The sequence below is a fragment of the Endocarpon pusillum genome, assembly GCF_000464535.1.
Source record: "Endocarpon pusillum Z07020 unplaced genomic scaffold scaffold692, whole genome shotgun sequence".
NCBI classification, from domain to species: Eukaryota; Fungi; Ascomycota; class Eurotiomycetes; order Verrucariales; family Verrucariaceae; genus Endocarpon; species Endocarpon pusillum.
Window position 1 is genome coordinate 1 of NW_006916621.1, and position 19,308 is coordinate 19,308.

General features: G+C 47.0%; 7 protein-coding genes across 7 annotated transcripts; 4 read left to right on the forward strand and 3 right to left on the reverse strand.

The window, feature by feature from the left end:
- Positions 1-1,807: 1,807 nt before the first annotated feature.
- On the forward strand, positions 1,808-2,287 carry EPUS_05717 (uncharacterized protein; the record flags this gene model as incomplete). The annotated part of the gene is made up of 1 exon (XM_007807449.1): positions 1,808-2,287. The coding sequence occupies one exon, from the start codon at positions 1,808-1,810 to the stop codon at positions 2,285-2,287; it is 480 nt and encodes a 159-aa protein (XP_007805640.1).
- A 553-nt stretch (positions 2,288-2,840) lies between these two features.
- EPUS_05718 (uncharacterized protein) lies at positions 2,841-4,841 on the reverse strand (the record flags this gene model as incomplete). Its single annotated transcript, XM_007807450.1, has 1 exon — positions 2,841-4,841. One exon carries the CDS (start codon positions 4,839-4,841, stop codon positions 2,841-2,843), a length of 2,001 nt encoding a protein of 666 aa, XP_007805641.1.
- Positions 4,842-5,433: 592 nt separating this feature from the next.
- EPUS_05719 (uncharacterized protein) lies at positions 5,434-8,649 on the forward strand (the record flags this gene model as incomplete). The annotated part of the gene is made up of 6 exons (XM_007807451.1): positions 5,434-6,451; positions 6,506-7,057; positions 7,102-7,452; positions 7,501-7,555; positions 7,604-7,630; positions 7,677-8,649. The coding sequence occupies 6 exons, from the start codon at positions 5,434-5,436 to the stop codon at positions 8,647-8,649; spliced, it is 2,976 nt and encodes a 991-aa protein (XP_007805642.1).
- Positions 8,650-9,169: 520 nt separating this feature from the next.
- On the reverse strand, positions 9,170-11,811 carry EPUS_05720 (uncharacterized protein; the record flags this gene model as incomplete). Its single annotated transcript, XM_007807452.1, has 3 exons — positions 9,170-9,997; positions 10,204-10,637; positions 10,728-11,811. 3 exons carry the CDS (start codon positions 11,809-11,811, stop codon positions 9,170-9,172), a joined length of 2,346 nt encoding a protein of 781 aa, XP_007805643.1.
- A 1,471-nt stretch (positions 11,812-13,282) lies between these two features.
- EPUS_05721 (uncharacterized protein) lies at positions 13,283-14,006 on the forward strand (the record flags this gene model as incomplete). The annotated part of the gene is made up of 3 exons (XM_007807453.1): positions 13,283-13,470; positions 13,524-13,600; positions 13,648-14,006. The coding sequence occupies 3 exons, from the start codon at positions 13,283-13,285 to the stop codon at positions 14,004-14,006; spliced, it is 624 nt and encodes a 207-aa protein (XP_007805644.1).
- Positions 14,007-17,083: 3,077 nt separating this feature from the next.
- Positions 17,084-18,109, forward strand: EPUS_05722 (uncharacterized protein; the record flags this gene model as incomplete). Its single annotated transcript, XM_007807454.1, has 2 exons — positions 17,084-17,725; positions 17,783-18,109. The coding sequence occupies 2 exons, from the start codon at positions 17,084-17,086 to the stop codon at positions 18,107-18,109; spliced, it is 969 nt and encodes a 322-aa protein (XP_007805645.1).
- A 752-nt stretch (positions 18,110-18,861) lies between these two features.
- Positions 18,862-19,128, reverse strand: EPUS_05723 (uncharacterized protein; the record flags this gene model as incomplete). The annotated part of the gene is made up of 1 exon (XM_007807455.1): positions 18,862-19,128. One exon carries the CDS (start codon positions 19,126-19,128, stop codon positions 18,862-18,864), a length of 267 nt encoding a protein of 88 aa, XP_007805646.1.
- Between the last annotated feature and the right edge of the window lie 180 nt (positions 19,129-19,308).

Here is a 19,308-nt window from a genome sequence, read left to right on the forward strand (position 1 = left end):
TAGCGCGAAACGTGCATACCAAAAATACAATGTGGCTGAGGCCAAACACGTAACAAATTCTGTAACAAAACACTGGTGCGGTTCGTCAAGATGGGGCCAAACTGTATTTTTAAGTTCAACAATTCTTTATTGCTGCAGATATTACGCGGGATACTCGACGTAATGAGGATAGGGTGCTATAGAAGCAGGAGAGTCACGAAATAACTGCAGATGGGCTATTGTATGACTGTGTGGTATAGAAGAGTTGGTTGTCCTCCCTGGAAGCTATGGAGAAGCAGAAGGATATACGCGCTGTGCATGTGGCGTGCCAAGCCATTCTGCCCTAGCGCCAAATGCGGCATAGCGTTAATTAGGAATGCCCTAGTGCCAAATGCGGCATAGCGTTAATCTAGAAGCTGGCTGTGCGCGCCAAACAATGCATGCCCTGCCCTAACTCCTCTTTCGGCTATTGGCAGGGTTGCGCCGTAACAGCAGAGTTGCTACGAAGTTGGTACGGAGTTGGTGCGGAGTTCAAAATTTTGATGTGTCGTTAACCCCATAATAGTCCGCCGTAGCAACCTCTTTTAACTCGCTCCCTTTCCTTTTCCTTACCGCCTCTGCGGTCTTACCTCCCATACGGTCTTAAGATCCCTACGGTCTTGCCGCCCCTGCGGTCTTGTCGCCCTTGCGGTCTTGCTGCCCCTACGGTCTTGCTGCCCCTACGGTCTTGTTGCCCCTACGGTCTTGTTGCCCCTACGGTCTTGTTGCCCCTACGGTCTTGTTGCCCCTACGGTCTTGTTGCCCCTACGGTCTTGTTGCCCCTACGGTCTTGTTGCCCCTACGGTCTTGTTGCCCCTACGGTCTTGTTGCCCCTACGGTCTTGTTGCCCCTACGGTCTTGTTGCCCCTACGGTCTTGTTGCCCCTACGGTCTTGTTGCCCCTACGGTCTTGTTGCCCCTACGGTCTTGTTGCCCCTACGGTCTTGTTGCCCCTACGGTCTTGTTGCCCCTACGGTCTTGTTGCCCCTACGGTCTTGTTGCCCCTACGGTCTTGTTGCCCCTACGGTCTTGTTGCCCCTACGGTCTTGTTGCCCCTACGGTCTTGTTGCCCCTACGGTCTTGTTGCCCCTACGGTCTTGTTGCCCCTACGGTCTTGTTGCCCCTACGGTCTTGTTGCCCCTACGGTCTTGTTGCCCCTACGGTCTTGGTTTTGTCGCCCTTACGGTCTTGTCGCCCTTACGGTCTTACCTCCCATACGGTCTTGCCGCCCCTACGGTCTTGTCGCCCCTGCGGTCTTGCCACCCCTACGGTCTTATCGCCCCTACGGTTTTGTCGCCCCTGCGGTCTTGTCGCCCCTGCGGTCTTGCTTGCGCCCCTGCGGTCTTGCCACCCTCCCTACGACGTTTCTCGCATCTGAAACAAGTCATTCCAAAAAACAAACTGGTTAGTCCATCCATACATACAGAGCTCGAACCACGCAATGATACGGTCACATTCGAAAATGAGTCCAATATACCGAAGACTGACTTCACCAATGGTGTAAATACAGTACATGGCATCGTATATTGTGTATTTAACTCGTCTACCAAGTACCTTAATACTATCCATAATATGAAATAATCACCAAGGACGATACTATGTATATGGAGTACGACCTATCCGTTTTTAAAAAATATTGATTGTAGATGATAGGTATTAGTACCAGGCCTGAACAGGGAGACGGTCATTGCCTCGACCTACTCTGAGATCTGCGACATCCTCTGCGGCTAGACCATGAACAAAAAAACATCAATAGCACCACGAAGTTGTATTAATACACCTAGATGAACATGAGCATGATCGACAATATGAACGAGAACAACAACGGGTTCACGCTTGTTACCGTACACAACTGCACGATCGAGGTCCCGCCCTGGTACACAGTCTCGCACATAGTCTACGGCAAGGTCGCGGGGCGAGACGGGAGGATGTACATCCGCATGAACTTACCACGGAACGACATCATGGTCAAGATCGTGAGTAGCAGCGCGAGCGAGTGCTTAGTCTTGGTGTTGGACGCGAACAAGACTCAGAGCACGGGTGAGAACGCCACCACGCTCGTAATCAACGACAATGGCAACAACAAGGTTGTGGACGACCCTATGAAGATGGTTGAGATCAAGGGTGGGACCACAATCACGTGTGAGTCCCTGCTCGCGGTAAAGGTGCTGGACGCGAGCGACGTCGTGATTGAACTCGCGAACACGACCGAGGACGAAGTCGGATTGTGCACGTGCTTGCTGCAGACTATAGAATCGGTTCTGGAATGAGGGCGTGTCGATCGTATACTGGGCAACGACGTTGCAGATGTGCACATAGCAGTCATGGAACGCCCAGACATAAAGTTACTGTCCTATGATATCATAAACCGAATAGTGGGATTTGTGAACGTGGGATATATCATGGCAACACTTCTGGCCTTGGCTCCACATCTATCAGCCGATGAGAAGAATAAAATCAGAGAGTATAGGTTGAGTCCGATAGTCCATCTCAAGACACTTACCAATAGGCCTCTATGCCTTCTGAGATGCAGCAGAACAGTGCTATCAGGCTCGAGGTCCCTTGACTGTTTTGTCCCAGGTTTTTGTACTGGTGATTCTGACTGGGACTTCTACTGTGATGATGATGTCACAATCCTATGCAGATTCATACAGTGGATCCCCTGCGCGGTCTTGCCGCCCGACGGAGAATTCTCAATTTAATGTGTAAACGAGTACGCGATTTTCAACATCTTCCTGCTTTGGAGTTGGAAGCACGATAACTTTGATTGTTCTACAAGTGGTCTATGTAATTCAAAAAGTGATCAAGATAACTTTGATTGTTCTACAAGTGGTCTATGTAATTCAAAAAGTGATCAAGATCGTCCCCTGTGAATGGAAGATTGTTGTAATCACCACCTTTCCCCTTGAGGCCTGCGAAAACCACTTTGTATTTCTGAGCTTCTTGCCACGCATTCTTCATGGACACATATTTAATTTTTTCGGGTGTCTTAATAACGGCAAACCAGAAGTGTTTATTCGTTAGATCTTTTACCTTGCTGTAAAATGAAAATTCTGATTCCGAGTCATATACAATATATTCTTGTTGTCTCCAGCAATAAAGGATAATATGATCTTGAGATGTTGAATTTATGGCTTTGAGATGGTCTTGAATTATGTTGGAGGCTTTGCTTGATGTAGGGATTTCACATGCATTCCTTGTTGCATGTATTGAATTAAAGCCCGAGGCCATGAATACAGAGTCTCTCCGATCTTGGTTCTCTGATCTGGGCCGTACGATGACGGATGAGGGTCCGGCAGCGGAAGGAGATGCAATATGTGAACTCGGTTTTGCGGGTGAAGCGGGTGCGTCTTCGGGCGGTTCACTGCTCTCCGGGAATATATCATCATCTTCATTATCGCCGAAGAAGGCCATAAAGATATCTCTGGTAAATGCGAAAGAAGTCAAATGCTCTCTTCTTTGCATCTTGATCTGACCGTATATGTTTCCTAGAAACAAGAAGGGCTGATCGCTGCGGTGATTCTGTTCAAACGGCCTCCCACAAAACAAGAAGGGCTGATCGCTGCGGTGATTCTGTTCAAACGGCCTCCCACAACGATGTGACTTTGGCTGGCCTTTCTCGTCTGTCGTGTATGCTGGGGTGGTTTCAATACGAATCACTGAGGATCTTCTCCGAATCTCTTCACAGATATGCTCGACTAGCCCGGCTCGATCCTCTTCACTGAAATCGTATATGTCAGTTGGCCGAATTTGCGAGAGAAAAGTTCTCGCCATGCTCCGATCCGGATCCTCGTCGCGCAGCGCATGAATCTGCTCGCTATTATACCCGAGCCGATGTGCTAGATCCGCTAATTGAAATCGTATGCAAGATGATCGTTTTCCCTCCTGAGTAGGTTTTGGTTTTCTCAGGTCCTTACGTGGGATAGTATCCGTCAAGTCTGGGAAGTGACGCATAGCGAAAAGCCACAGCTGTCTATAGGCAAGCCATCCGCCAATCCGGGGACTGTCCACATGCAATGAAGCATAGACTTGTTCTGACTTCTGAATAGGTATACTAGGTGACTGTCTCACAGAGAAATGACGCGAGAAAGTGTCTCTAAGCGAGCTAGTACTCCGCGGCTGTATAGGAGGGAGGAGGAATTTCAACGCTTTTGCGCAAGGCTCCAAATACTTTGTGTCCTCAAAAAAGGTAAACAGCGACGGAATTCGCTCTGGAGTTTCCAGGATGCGGTTGAGAATCTGACCTCGCGTGATTTCTCGGCTGATTTGAGGGAAGATTACTCTATCATGCATTGCTCTTCGCACGGCTGCACTATCTTGTGTGGAAAACTTGGGCGCAAGCGTTTCCAGAAAGGCTACGGTGGCAGGGTCGACAAAAGCAAGGTGCTCGTTTGACAGGATTTGGCGCCAAATTCGTCCTACGTGGTGCAGGTAATGGACCATTTCCTGGTGGATGTGAGCGTGACAATGGTTCGATGGAAGCATATTGCACATTACCTCAGGACACCTGAGAGTCAGAATCCGGTGAAACGTGCCTATTTCTACTGCTGCCCACAGTCCTATCACAGGAAGCAGCGAGTCGAAAGCTTCGGTCAGGTGTGGATATCGTTCATGCAATTGTCGCACGTCTTTGCGCTTGCTAGCTGAGAGCCTCGCTTGCCACTTACCGGCCTCGTTGATATTGCGGTTGAGTTGATGATGTCGTAAAGAGCGGTAAATGTCGCCGTCGCAGAATTGACGAGAATTAGAATATTCTTCTTGGATTGCAGAGAAGATTTCTCGTGGAATATCTTCTAAAATGATTATCCACAAAACGAAACTCATTACACTGACTTACCGTCGTCGTACAAATCTACTATCCACCATTGCTCATTTGGATATAAGAAAATCTGTGCGGCCTTCAGCCTGTGACGGCCATGCAAAACCTTGAGACCTTCAGGTTCTATCGATGGAGGGTCAGCGCTGTCCAGTAACATGTGGTGCTCTATGCCAGCATCTTGTAGAGCAAGCTGTAGCGATTCGTCCCTGATTGTGGCGGGTATGTGATGATCAGGATTGAGTCGCTGACAACCTTCCAACTCGAAAATTTTCTTGAGGCGGGTGACATTTTTCGTGTCAATAGTGAAAGATGACGGTGCGTCCGACTGTAAAAGACGTATGGGGACCTTCGCGGATCCTTTGAAATGAGCCCGCTTCCGCTCAAATAACCATTGCTCGTTTTCTGGCGACGACATGGTGCGGGATGGGTAGCAAGCAGATGGAGGAGACTCTATCCTAACGTGACACAGTAGTGACTTAAAACTGGAGGCAACCTCATCTTTTATTTTCTGCGGCTTCTATTAATAGCTGACACCTGCTTCCTGAACCTTATAACAGTACAACTCTCCCTATAGAGCCTATTCATCTCATTACAACTATGTCGTGCTGCAACCACGTAACTCTTGTCGAAGTTGAAGGCGAGAAAGATATCTACGATACTGGCCGTTTTGGAAGAGCAATCAACGAGTTGCCCAGACCGGATGAGCAGTACCCGAGTCTAGTCCACTTCGTCGGCAAAAAGAGCAAAAACCTAGCTTTGAAATATCTTTTCCCTCAAAACAACATCCGACGAGGTGCTTCAACGAATGGCTCTACAAACCTCCGCCTCGATACAACCACGATCGGTTCCGATCGACCTTTACTATTCTGCGACAGTGACCCGTTCGCAGCAGCCTCTACACATGGAGGTTGGAATCTCTGTCATAGTGTTGTTGCTTATCCGTTGTCATGGGCTCCCACAACCGAGTATACCACTGGAGAGGTTGTAGAGGCCCGATTACTTTTTCTCTTTAGTGATGTTATTTGCGTGTTCGTGGACGACTTCTCCGGCCTGGATCAGGTGGCAGAACGGATTGTCCGTTGGGTTCGCATAGGCAGTGCATCCAGCCACCCCGAAGCGCTTCGTCCTCGACTCATTCTCGTTGTGTCCGAAAAAACGCTCGATAAATCATTCAGCGATCTCCGCCTAGAGGAATTCCGACATGAACTTTATGAGCGATGTGAAGATGGTTTGGCTAAGGTCTTCTCTGGAGTACAGGTCATGCAGTTAGGAGGTGACCACCTATCACCTCTTGCACGTCACTGTAGGCTGAAAGATATGATGCGAGCGAACGTTTCAGAGATGTCCAATCTACGTCAGAAACATATGGCTGCATTCTCAGCATCGCACCTGAAGGAATTTTTTGTAGCATCGGTGCAGCATCTTGCCGCAACTGTTGATACGACTCTTGACTTCATAACTACTAGCCGCGTTGGAAATGAGATAAGTGGAGACCTGTCCTACCACCTTTACACATTTCTAGTCCTCGGCACTACCTACAAGATCCCCTACGACCAACTTGCTTCCTACATCAGCTCTGCGTTGCTTATGGACGCTTTTCCACCTGGAATGCATTGTAAGTCCAGGTCTACTCGCCTTGGGTTTGGACAAGTGCTAATTGACGGCTTAGTCTTTGACATTGATCAGCTATTTCATCAGCTTTATCGAAACCACTGCTTTGATGCGTTTCTGAAGGTAGGTAGATCTGATTCGTTTGCGAAATATCAGTGTGATCAGGTTCAAAGACATATTGCTGTTCTTGCGGAAGAGCTTCAAAAGGGATCCATTCGATCGTCCCATCTTCATATCGCAAATATCAGTAACAAACACAGACATTTTTCTAGTCTGAAATCCAATGTTTCCTGCCTCTATTGCCTCCGTCGAAAACCAGAGCACGTGTTATCCTGTGATCATTCAGTGTGCGAAAAATGCGTTCGGATTTTTGGCATTGGTGTAAGCGGCTCAGAACAGCGATTCATGCTCACTGGTTGTATCTTATGTCAAAATCTTGGTTCTCTTTCTGTCAGCCTAAAACCACCAACGGCCGGCGTTCGGATTATGAGCATCGATGGCGGCGGAACACGCGGAGTGCTCCCTCTCCAACATATGCTACTGCTTCAAGAGGCGGTCGGGGACTGCCCATTGAATGATTTATTCGATCTGGCCGTTGGAACAAGCTCTGGTACGTTCACCATTTCCTTGTTTCGTGTTTTCTGACCAGGTCAGGTGGTTTCATTGTGCTCGGGTTATTTTCATTGGGCTGGGACGTGAAGAAGTGCAGTGCGACGTTTGACGCTCTTGCGAGGCAGGTTTTTGGCGAAACGTGGGAGACCCAGCGAACGATCCTGGGACGGGCCAAGGAATTGTTCTCGTGGTGGGCGGCCGATGGAAAGCATGATCCAAACTTGCTTGAGTCGACATTACAGAATCACTTCGGTCCTACCCGACGCATGTTTGGCTCACAACATGGACGATCGTCTGGCCCTAAAGTCGCAGTCACGGCAACATCAATTTCTGATGCCACACCTTTTATCTTTACTAATTATAACGGCGTGATGGATATACCATCAGACTGTGGTTAGTATAATTTTCACTACAACAGCGGCGAGTGCTAACGGAACGAAGGCTACAGAATGATTCGCCCGTGGAAAATCGACGAAGAGCCATTTTTGTGGGAGGCGTAGGTTCCCCTAGACTCCTGTCTCATGAAACCGCTAACAGCGGGCAGAGGTAGGGCTACATCAGCAGCACCTTTGTATGAAGCTCCTTGATTTCGGTGTATCATGCTGAGTATTAGTTAGACTATACCGTCCGGCAAATATCACTGCCCTTGGAGCTTTCCAGGACGGTGGACTCAAGTACAACAACCCGGTTAACCTTGCACTATGGGAGAGCCGGCGTATATGGCCAGAGAGCGCATCACCGGATATTGTCTTGTCATTCGGCACAGGGACCGAATCTTGGAGCAGATCATCTCATGCACCGCATTTCCGGCATATCCTGAATGATGGTTTTATCCCTCGAACCTGGCGATCTTTCATGTCTTCTCTTGATGGTGAAAGCACTTGGAAGAACTTGAAAAACCACTTAAGCGAAGGAGCGAAGACACACTTCTTTCGTCTTAATCCAGTGTTGCCACATGATGCCTCAATAGACGACGTGAGCGGGATGGACGCTTTGCGTCGCATTGTAAAGAAATCAGACAGGTGCATTGAGATTGCAAGAGCATTACTGATATCCAATTTTTATCTGGAACTGAGAGCCATGCCATCTTACGAAGCAGGTCAGTATCGATGCCATGGGACTATCCGATGTCGCGGGCGGAGCTACACTACTGTGCAAGCATTGAAACGCTTAGGTTTGACCAGGTTGCAATTGGTCTCTGAATTGGAATCCTTAGGATCCTGCGCCCTGCAGCGCGATATCTGCCCTCTGTGCCACTGCTATCGATGGCCAGTTACTTTTGTGGTGCGTCACCTGGACGAACCCTTCTCATTGTACTTGAGGGAAGAAGGCACATACAAAAGGCGACTGGGAGGCTTCCCCAACAATATCAGATGGTTTATCAAACAGCAAGCATTGAACGCCAAATTTGGAACTGCAGATCATGGGTCAATGGGTCAGTCAAGCTGCAACCTGTGCGCCAAGTTGTTGATGACCTTCGAGATGCGGAAACGAGGATGTGATATTCCATTGGAGACAATGTCAAAGAGACCCCGACTTACGTTGACGGTGCCTCAAGATGTTCATTTCTTCCAGAGCACATTCACGTAGTCTAAAGTATTCTTGGACTGGGCTTGCTTGTAGTATTTATGAAATCTTACCTGTGAGTATAGGACAGTACTTTCAGTCGTAGTAGCTTTTACTAAACAGCTTGAGAACACCATGAAAGTTTACGTGTAACTACTGCCATGACTAGTAGACAATGTCTTAATAAGAGTAGTCTTCCCATACCACAACACACTTTTAAGGCTTGCTAGGACACATAATCTTCGACCTTTACTGAGCGTAAAAGACTCCGCTAGTCACTTGTAACAGGCAGTAAACAAGACAATAGTAGCTCCGAGTCAGGCTCCTCCTTAACAAGCTCAATAGGGTTCATATTGTCAATGCGTAATTCACAGTCGGTATCCAAGCCTAGTATAACTCTCAAACCTCTATAAAAATCCCTGAAACCGTGACACAAGCGAGGTCGATCTCTACACAACTTTTTCCAGAAGTCCTGCGACTCAGGAGCCGAGAGTCTGATATAACTAGCAAGTGTTAGATATATTGCATCGCCGAATCAGGCACCTTACCGTTGTGCTTCCTTATCACGGCAAGGCTTTAGCATCCATAATGGCATCTCTAATGGATCTATCACTCCAAAGGTTGTGATGAAGTCGTACAAGTCATGACCACTCCGCGCCTGCTGTTTCAATACATTTAATTTCTCTTGTCGATCTTGTCGAATATTGATGTTGTTGTCTCTGAGCTGTTGGCAGATTGCATGAACATTAGGAGCGTGGTCTCCGTCCCATTCATGCAACATAATACAAGCAGCGTACGTGTCCAGATGGATTGGGAGGGATCTCGCTCTATCAGGCTTCGAATATTTGGATTCTCTCTTGCGTCTCTTATTGGTTGTTCTTCTCCACTTTTCCACCTCATCTCGATATTTTCTATGTCGTTGCGAGAGGATTATGCAGCTATACTCTTTGATCCACGTGCTCAACATCTGATCTGTCTGCGATGTTGTATTGAGAACCATAGCATGTGATACCAGAGTTTGCGCCCTGTGTACAGATCGTAAACCTGCACTCTGCCGAAGAACGCAAAGATCGGCAAAAACCTGTGGGCTTGCAAATGCGGCGACCAAGTCTGTTTGATGAGCTTCGATAAGAAAGAATGGGCATTTCGCTTGTCCAACAACGTCCACCTCATCGAATTTCCGCTTCAGAAGCGTTCTTACGTTCCTGTGTCCATGAATATTTGCTCGAGCTGGCGTCAGCAAGGTCGCGAGATATCGAAGTCGAAGATGACTGGGATCCCGTGGCAAGTGGTCTAAACTGGTTTTACCAAGAGCAATTTCTGCATCCGCAAGAAGAATAGGACCACAGTCTGATCCGTTGTTTTCCCTACACTGATTATGTTGTCAGCGAAGTCTATAATTCGTGTCTAGCAGCTCACATTGGGAACTTCTTGTAAAGTCCACGATTTTCGGCAATCAATTTTTCTGGCAATCTTGAGTATAGCTTCTTTATGGTCACGTAATCTACCATAATGAAAAATAATTGACTGTACTATATCTATTCTGACAAGAATCCAGTGATTATTATTCTCACATACAGGAATCAAAACTGTGTCTGGTTGTTGATCCCATAGGGGTTCCCATTGCGAGCTCTTTACTGATATGCTGTCGACGATTGCAACACTAGCGTCGTGTGCAGACAACGCTTCAAGGGTTAGCTTCAATGCCGTGTCATTGAGCCATGAAGCTTGGACATCACCGGGCGTGGTCGGCCGAAAACGCCGGAACATGGCCTCTGCGGCCGCTCGAGTGAGGTTAAAGTAGGGTCCGAAGTCGATACCTTCTGCGATTAATACGTCGAGCTGTTCTTCAATGCTAGTGGCACTTATGAGATGATCTACAACATTCTGAGACGCAGTTTTTACAGTAGCGTCAGAAGAGTCAGTAATAATAATGCTTTGGACTGAATTGCTCGAGGTGGTATTCGGAGAGTCTGGAATGACCACAATTAAAGGATCTGTTGGGTCAGCAACTATACAACGTGTCTCTAACGTTTCAGGTGCTGTCGCTTGAGAAGAATACTCATCTGTCGTTGACTTCGGGACCAGGCTCGACTCCTTACAATCGAGATGCTCTTTGCTTATCCGAGAAGCAATTCGCTTTCCTTTGTCAAATTTCGCGTTACGGTGCTCGAAGATGTCAGCTTTAAGGTCAGTCTGGGAGTCTGAATCCGTCTCAATCTCCTTATGCGGAACATGCATTGGTTCAATGCTCAATTTCTGTAGTTCTCCAATCCGCATTCCAGAGTGGGAAACAAACGGTCCTCTCCCACAAATAGAGTTGTTCGAACAACACTGGTACATAGGCGGCGGCAACCATCCCTCTTCACAGATGTTGATTGCCTCAGAGATGTTGGGTCCCGCATGCCAGACGTAGTGGTATACGTTATAGTCCGTAACGATAATTTCCCCAGGATATTGCAGAACAACTTCAAAAGCAATACCCCAGACTTCAAGCAGCGTTGGTGGGATGATAACATTTGAATGGCGCACAAACTGACTGCATTTAATGTTGCTATTCGTAAGACCAAACAGCTCTGCAATACGGGCCTCGAACTGGTCAGCCTGACGAGATGAAATCAATACCCATACATTTGGCGCACCCGCATGTAGTAGGTTAGCCGATTGTAGGTTGAAGTCCTCTTTGTGAAAACTAGTGTATGATCTGCGTGGACAAATATACACATATGGAGAGTGTATACCTGCGAATTGTTGTCTAGTACTCAACAATCGAGGCGTTGTCGTCAGCGCTGTAGATTGAAGTCCAATTGCGTTTCGCTGTGCCGGTGTGTGCGCCTCTGTTATTAGATAGTGAAATACTTTGTCGAGGTCATGATTTAGGTATTTCTCTAACGCATTAGCAGGATTTTGCTTGATATCGTCATCTGTTCGAGGCGCAGAAAGTTGTGGGATTGTGAAAGCTTCTGTAGTCTCACATAAATTCTTGACAGTTATATCTACTGTGAAATAGTGATTTGGTATTTCTTCATGGCGCCGGAGCCGCTGTTCTTGATGGTCTCCAAAGGCGATGGCTCGGTGTTGAACAGTACGTATGCCAGTTTTCCGGGTCGTTGCTGGGAACTTCTTGAACCCAGTGGCAGAAAATTTGATGCTTTCCAGTGCAATTCCGTTGTTATGGTCAAACATTGTTTCTTGTGGCTCGTTGGGAGAGCAAAGTCAGTAAAGGGAGATGGGGTAACTTACATCCGCAGGCTTCACAGCGCTTAACAAAGATGGCTCGAAAAAGTCCGCCAATTAGATGCAGATTAGTGACCAATGTTTGAGGTGGCACCTTAAACATTGGTTACTGCTCTACGTCTAATTGGTCATCCATGGTTGGTGAGACTCGTTCGTGTACTATTTACGGAAGGAACTAGTACCATCAGACTTCTCGTTGAGTGCTGCCCTAACGTGAATAACGTCCTCTAGTCAGTCTGTGCTTAGGCCGTGCAGGGACGTCAGCAGACTGCCCTGACAGTAAGTGAGGAATCCGGAAGGTGCCATCTCTAAACCAAGCGCAATACGAAGTACGTGTGGACGCCACCAACCAAAGGATACAGGCGTGGTCCAGAACATTCTCCCACTAGCAACGACAAGGTCGAATCATTGACTGCGGTACCGCCAGAGCCGTCTGCTAGCCCCCTGCGCGGCTAAGTACAGACCGATGTGGGTGAAGTGCAGGGATGTGGCGTTGAACAGGCTAGAAACTATCTGGATAAAAACTTTGAGTGAAATGCAGCGCAAAGTGCCACAAGCGCCCACACAGATCAAGGGACTCGTCTCTTGACGAGTGGGGATATTACTTCGTACGTACGTAGTAGTTCGATAGGTGACCAGCTCAGATGAAACGATGTTTCATATCACATCAACAAGTCACCAACTTCAAGGCAGGATTGGTCCAGCCTCTGCTTTCCTTTACTTGCCTCTCTCTCAACAAATATGTACTGATGGGTTCTTAATTACTAAATCGTGTGTGGTGAGATTCTCAGTCCTCTGAATAAAATATGATGATCATTGCCGCGTATGCATGACATTTGTTACGTCAATTTCTTGTTCGCTCGTCGCAACAATGCTTACTGAACTTGAAAATTTGATGAGCCTGAAGAAGGTCGACAATGCCAATGACTTACTCGAATCGATCTGCACGATCTTCACGGAGTTCCCCCAGTCCGAAAACCCTGTCAAAACTAAAGGTCCCAAGACTCCAACATCGAAGTTTGCTGCTTGCCACGATCGACGTGTAGTTAAGAAAAGACGAAGGAAATCAAAATCGAAGCTTCGAAAAAAATACAGATATTGTTCGGACGACAGCTGTAATGCTGATTGTAAATGCCGATATGCGTCGCGAGAATGTCGCCCGGGCCGATGCCAATGTACAAACTGTTCCAATATTTACTCCAATCGCAAGCTGCCTTTATTTGAAGTTCGAGAGTCAAACATACCTGGGGCAGGATCTGGGCTCTTCGCGGGAGAAGACATTCCAGGTGGCACCTTTCTCGGCGAATACAAAGGAAAAAGGTGTTCCTTAAAACCGGGGGATGAGGATTACCGAGATTTCCAAGACCACAAAGTAACCCGCTTCGCAATATCGCTAAGTATGCTGTCTCTGCGTTTAAATATGGCTCAGCTGACAATCCAAGCTCTCTACATTGAAGGAGATCCTGCCCTCTGTAGGGTCTACTTCATCAATCATCAAGATGATAGGGAGAATCAGAACGCTGGATTTCAGATAATCGATAAGAAGCCTTTTGCGTTTGCACTGCAGAACATCCAGAAAGGAGAAGAAATCTACACCACTTATGGAGGGTAGTTGTCCCAAATCTTCTCTATCAGACTCTTCAATTAACAACGAACTATAGAGAATGGCACTTTCCGGAAGCTCCACACTCAACTATTAAGCCCGAAAAAGTACCTTGTGTTGTCAACGGACTACTTTGTAAGTCATCCTCGTCCAACAGTCGTTTCCATGCTAATTCATCTCAGATAAGAGGCTAGTTATACACGTTAACGACTACGTCTATATTAAAGGACAGCCCACGAAAGGAGATCGTCATACTTCGACATGGATAGCCAAGGTGCTAAAGATCTCACTTACCAATAACAAAGAATGGCTTCACGTTTCTTGGATGTACCACCTTCATGATGTGCCGAGATGCATTGTTGGCGAGCTAGAGATTGGAGATTGGGAGCTCTTTGCTTCTAACCACGAGGATGATATTGTAGTAGACACTTTGATGGACTTGGCCAAGGTTAAGGAGAACTGCAGAAGCGCACAGTCTGATTGGTATTGGTGGCGAACGTGGGACGCAAAAATGCAGAAATTGATTGAGCCGTCGTTGTAGAGTGCGAAGAGATTCAGCGGTAGCAGACAGGTAATTCATCTGCAGCTTTTTAATAAAGAGATTACCTTGCTCAAACGAGGCTCTTTTCATTTGTTCATCGATTATAAGAACAAACGGCCTCTTACTAAATGTAGTCCTTGCGGGTTTTGATATCAGAAAATTTTGTCGGGCGAAGATGTACAGAGACTTGGTCTTGTAGTTCCTCTTCTCCAGCTGACTGCAGGGCTTTGTTCAAACGAGTAAGGAGACGAGAGAAGCTCTGCACTAGTTGAAGAAGGCATTCACGATATTTGTACGTATCCTCCCACACCGATGACCTAGAGGAACAGCTGTTTTGATTCGTCTCCACGAGTCCATGGCCTATCCGATCAAAGAAAGACATCATCCTTCACCCAACTTAAGCCCCTGAAAGTCTCATTTGATGAACCAAGCTCATAATAACACGTCCTTTTGCGTATCTAACAGTGTTTCCGTAATTAGCTGGCCGGTAATGCAATAAGATTCTCATATAATCTCAGGAACGACTTCCAGTCTTTGCCCAATGGATACATATGCATACATTGTGTCATATTGAGTAACTCCTCCACCGTTTGAACCAAGGCACTAGTGGGACAAGGATTTTCTCGAGCCTTCAATTGGTGTGAAAGGTTTTGCCATAGAGCGCATCTGGTTTCTATCCGGTCGGAGGTGCATATGTTGCAGCTGTTGTGATCGTAATACGAGCTTAGAATGTCAAGGTCCGAAGTATCAAAGTCCAGAGCTTCAAAGTCCCGACTTTCAAACCTAAACAGGATCTATTAGGGCTACTGCTATATCTGTCATAGAAGTCTTACCGTATCGCATTCTCCACATGATACGATAGTTCTTGACAAGGATGTGAAATCAATCGATAATGTTCTTCCTCCTTTACATCTTGGAACTCTGAGCGGGTGCGTTCATACTGTTCTTGCTCCTTAGGTGTCGAAGATAGCGGAAAGGGGAAAATTGAGCCGACGCCGGTTTCTGAGTTGTTGGTCCAATAATCCATACGGTTTTTCAGGGCTCCTGCATATTCGAAAGTGGACTTGGCGTGATTTGCCCAAGCTATTTGTAGAGTGTTTGAAGTTTTCCCTTCAATTTGTGTTTTTTCTAATCGCCTGCGGTGATTTACAGCCTCAAAGTCGTATGGTGAAGTGTAGAAACGATTAGGGATATCACATTCCGCGAATTCGAACTTCCCAACTTGACGCAAAATATTGAAAGGCTCAAGGAAGTTTTCGTCGAGGTTGGTCAAGATAACTTTGAGATATTCGAGATATTGCGGTAACCATGTGCAAGACGTAGCGCTAATCTCTGGATATTTCGTTTGAAATCAGGAAGGTAGTCGTGAAATCCCGTGTTTCCTTCCTCGACATAAGTTATCCGAATCACTGGACGATGTATCGATTTCTCGAGGTTCAAGTCCTTCGATTTCAGATCAAGCTCTCGGATCGTTATCGCCTCATAATTGAGTGATACAAGGTCTTCGCCACCGCTGAAATCAATACGTAGCTGAAAACCTCCAACACAAAGGAAGTGTTTGAACTCCATCTCGATTTCTTGAGTTGCGTGAATAAAAACGTCTACATTTCCCCAGGACCCAATACACTCGTCCGTGTGTCTTCCAGCTTCTTCGGGCGGAGTCTCCCTTCCTGGAAGCGTGTAACTATAGTCTGTTTTTGCTAAAGACCTGTAAATCAGACAACGGATCTCTGCTGGAAGCGAACCTAGAATCGTTGTCAGTCTACCTCAAATATTAATTGCCCTTACGTAAAGAATTTTTCCGCCAAAGGATGCTGCGCACGGCGTTGACATGGACTATAACCCATTGTGGAAAGAAGATGGGATCAATATAAAGATGATTTGCCTGAGTAATAATGCTGTCACAAGCCCAGCCTGCGTTCCGGAAATCACGTGTAAGACTTTTTGCGGTTAGCGTGTGACTTGGCCTTGGCATTATCATTTATTGCTTTACGGATCATTCCTACAAAGCGCAAGAACAGAACGAGAAGCGGAGTGGAATATTACTACCACCTAGACAATCCTCGACACCTCGTCTGTCACATAATAATGGTCATAACAAACATAATAAGAGACATCGAAAGGAAGAAAACAGGTCATCTAGTCGATACTCGCAGTTCGATCGTCCTCCTCGGATTAAGGCACGGAGCCAAACGCGAGGAAAATATCAAAACCGTACGACAAGGTAGCAAAAAGCCACAACATCGGTAAACGGTACCAAAACCGTCCTAGACAGCAATATCGACCTGGATGGGGATCCTCAAAACTGAAGCCGAGCAATCTGAAACGGTTTCTATGCCTATGTAGTCTCATTTTAGAGGGATGCTTTAGAGATTACCGCTAAACAAGAGCTGCTTAGAACCAATCATAGAAATGCTCAGAATGTTGACGTCGCTTCTACAGGCCTTGAAGCTTATTCATTGGATGAGATCGTCCCAGCGTCGGTAGCATAACCTTGGTACGTCCATGATATTTTTGGCACGCGAACAATGGTAGCGTAATCACCGAACAGGGTGTCGAGATCAAGGCAATGAAATGGAGCTACACATAAAGAACAAGTCAATAACATCTGGCAATGAAGAATATAATAACGCTTACGAGAAATTCGAGGTTTCAGATCGCTTTAGAGAAATAGCGTGTTGTCAAATTACGAGGATTAAACAATGTCACAGTCATATTACAGCCTACCGCTGTGGACTTCAGATCCAACCAAAGGATTGGAAGCAAAAGGCAATGAAATGGACGCAGAGGGCGATATGGACGAAGAGTGGCCGAGAGACATGGCGAAAAAATGAAATTAAGCGCCCAAGGGAATAAGGAGAGTACAGTCGGATCCTTCTTAGGGAGAGACGATGCGACAAGACGTCCGCTTACCTCCATGCCAGCCTCGTAGTTTTCTCTGATTGGACTTAACGAGATGGCGTCTATGCACTTTTTAGACGCTCTTATCAAGGGCCAAATAGTGGCATAATTGTTGCTTTTGGGTATAAGAAGCAAGCCGAAGCTCTCTTAATGAAAGGAGCTCAGTCTTTACAATCATGGTACTCGATATCAAACAGAACGGTGGCACCGACCTTCCACTTGCATCGGTACGTGATGCAAACTTTCTTGGACAGCTGCTTCAACGCCTCGGAGCAGGCTTTCAGTTTCCTACTAATGCCATCCATCTTTTTTCGAAACTCGCCGAAATCTATAGGCGAGAGAGCGAGAGTGCTCCCATCTGGTTTATCTTCATGATACGCATCGCCATGGCAAAGCTGCGCCAAGCGATGTACGAGCCCTTTACCTGGACGGACTACCTCTCGGCTCCTCCTGACCCTTCGAATAAATCTGATCACAAACGGTACCATCTGTGGAGCATCCTCAGTATGTTCCATCCGCTCGAGGTGAAAATGAATGCTCGGGGGGAGTTGGATCCAATAGCGCCTACTACAACCATGACCTTAGTATCAAATTTGTGGAGAGATGATGGAATGCAGTTGGCGTTTCTCTCATATCACGAACGTCAGATATCGGAACATTGCACACTGATCCCCTGGAAATCCTGCGCCCACTTAGAGCGCACGTACTTGGCGAAAGACTCGCAACTGAAGGAGTTTGATGAGATATATTTTCCAGGGGATCGGAGCAATGCAAGAATTGAAGAAGCTTTCTTTTCTCTGGGCCAGGAAAACCAGGCTGTAAGCAATTTCCCTGCAAAGTCCTGTCCATGGAGGCTGCTGACAGATGAACCCTAGCCACTAATGACGCCCCATTTCCAACAAGCTGGTGTGGTTGTTCCCGACTCTAACCAACCGCAACCCAAAAGAAAGCCCGAAGAGGATGGTGCTGGAAAAGAGAAATTTAAGTCCCAAAGACTAGCATCACCCTTTTGTGAAGAAAATGACGACGATGCGGTAAGTGGACTATTTGGGAACGTGGACATTGGATATGATGAGTTGGTGCCTTTTGAGATCTATGTTGACTCGAGGATTGCCACATCCCAGTTTACACCTCACGAAAGTTATGTCAAGGAACCGGAGAATGTGTTGGCTTCACCCGCCGGGCGGGCGAAGTCTCTATAGAACATTTGGCACGATAAGTACAACGGAGATATTTGATGAAAATAAGAAATCCCCCATGACGTTCCATTCCCGAAGAGTGCAATGCCTTGAAGTTGCATGATGTTGCCTTGCATCAGCAGTGGATGCGAAAGTTTTGCACACTTGGTGGAGTGGGCCTGCGTTCAATTCCTTATTTCAAGCTTGCCTTCGAGCCTGCATTTAAGCCTGTATCCGAGTCTTCATCCATGTTTCGATGCGAGCCTTCATCCATGTGTTCATCCGGCGCTTCATTCGCCTCATCAGCCTTCCCTCCTATCAGCTTTGCCAGCCACTCTTTTAAATCTTCCTGAGTAACCTCTAAGCAGATGCCCCAGATGGCCATAAAACCTTGCAGGGGTGATAGGCAGGGAGCGTAGGTTGTTGAACAATAGGTTATGATTGGATCGATTAGTGCTTTGGTGCTTACTAGGGCAGCTCTTCGACGATTGGCTCAAGGTCTGACGAAACGGCCGCCTTAAGTACGTAGTAGATATATTGGGTATCCTTTGTGGTGGCGTCCCCATTCCCTCTCCCGCAGTGATCTATCTAATTGGATGACAGACAGCAGATCGGGTGGAGGACTCCGGTACGGGTGATGTAGCCATGGCCCGCACCATAATCACCTGAGCTTTCTACTGGTTGTTAAATGACAGCGGAGTGTGCTTAAGAGCTTGCTTGTCTGCTCCCAGGTCAGGTTAGTCTCCCACTGATGCGTACATGCTCTCAGGTTCCGCTTACAGCGCCTTCTTCCTCTCCTCGGAACGCATTGATTTAGCTTTCTCTTGCAGGATCTTATATGCTAGGGGAACATCCTCTTCCAGCTTATCGGCGATGGAAGTGTTTTGCGTCTCCCTTAAGCGCTCCATGAAAAGCCTAAGTTTGGTCTCCTTGTCGTCCTCACCCATCTCGGACCATACCGGCGCAGGAGTACCAAGGACGGGTTTTGCCACGCGCTTAGCCGTAACTTTCTGCTGCGATGTCAAGACAGGAGGAGTCGACATCTTTAATAAGGGATGGTCATAGGTGAGAGTGTCGCCAAATTCAGATTTAAAATCACAATGCCAAGCATTTCCAACTACATAATGTCATGTGCGAATCACTCAAATGTGCTCGCGGCCCGCTAAAGAGCTAATTACTACGGCAAAAACATCCTACGGAACGGACGAGACCCCCACTTCGGC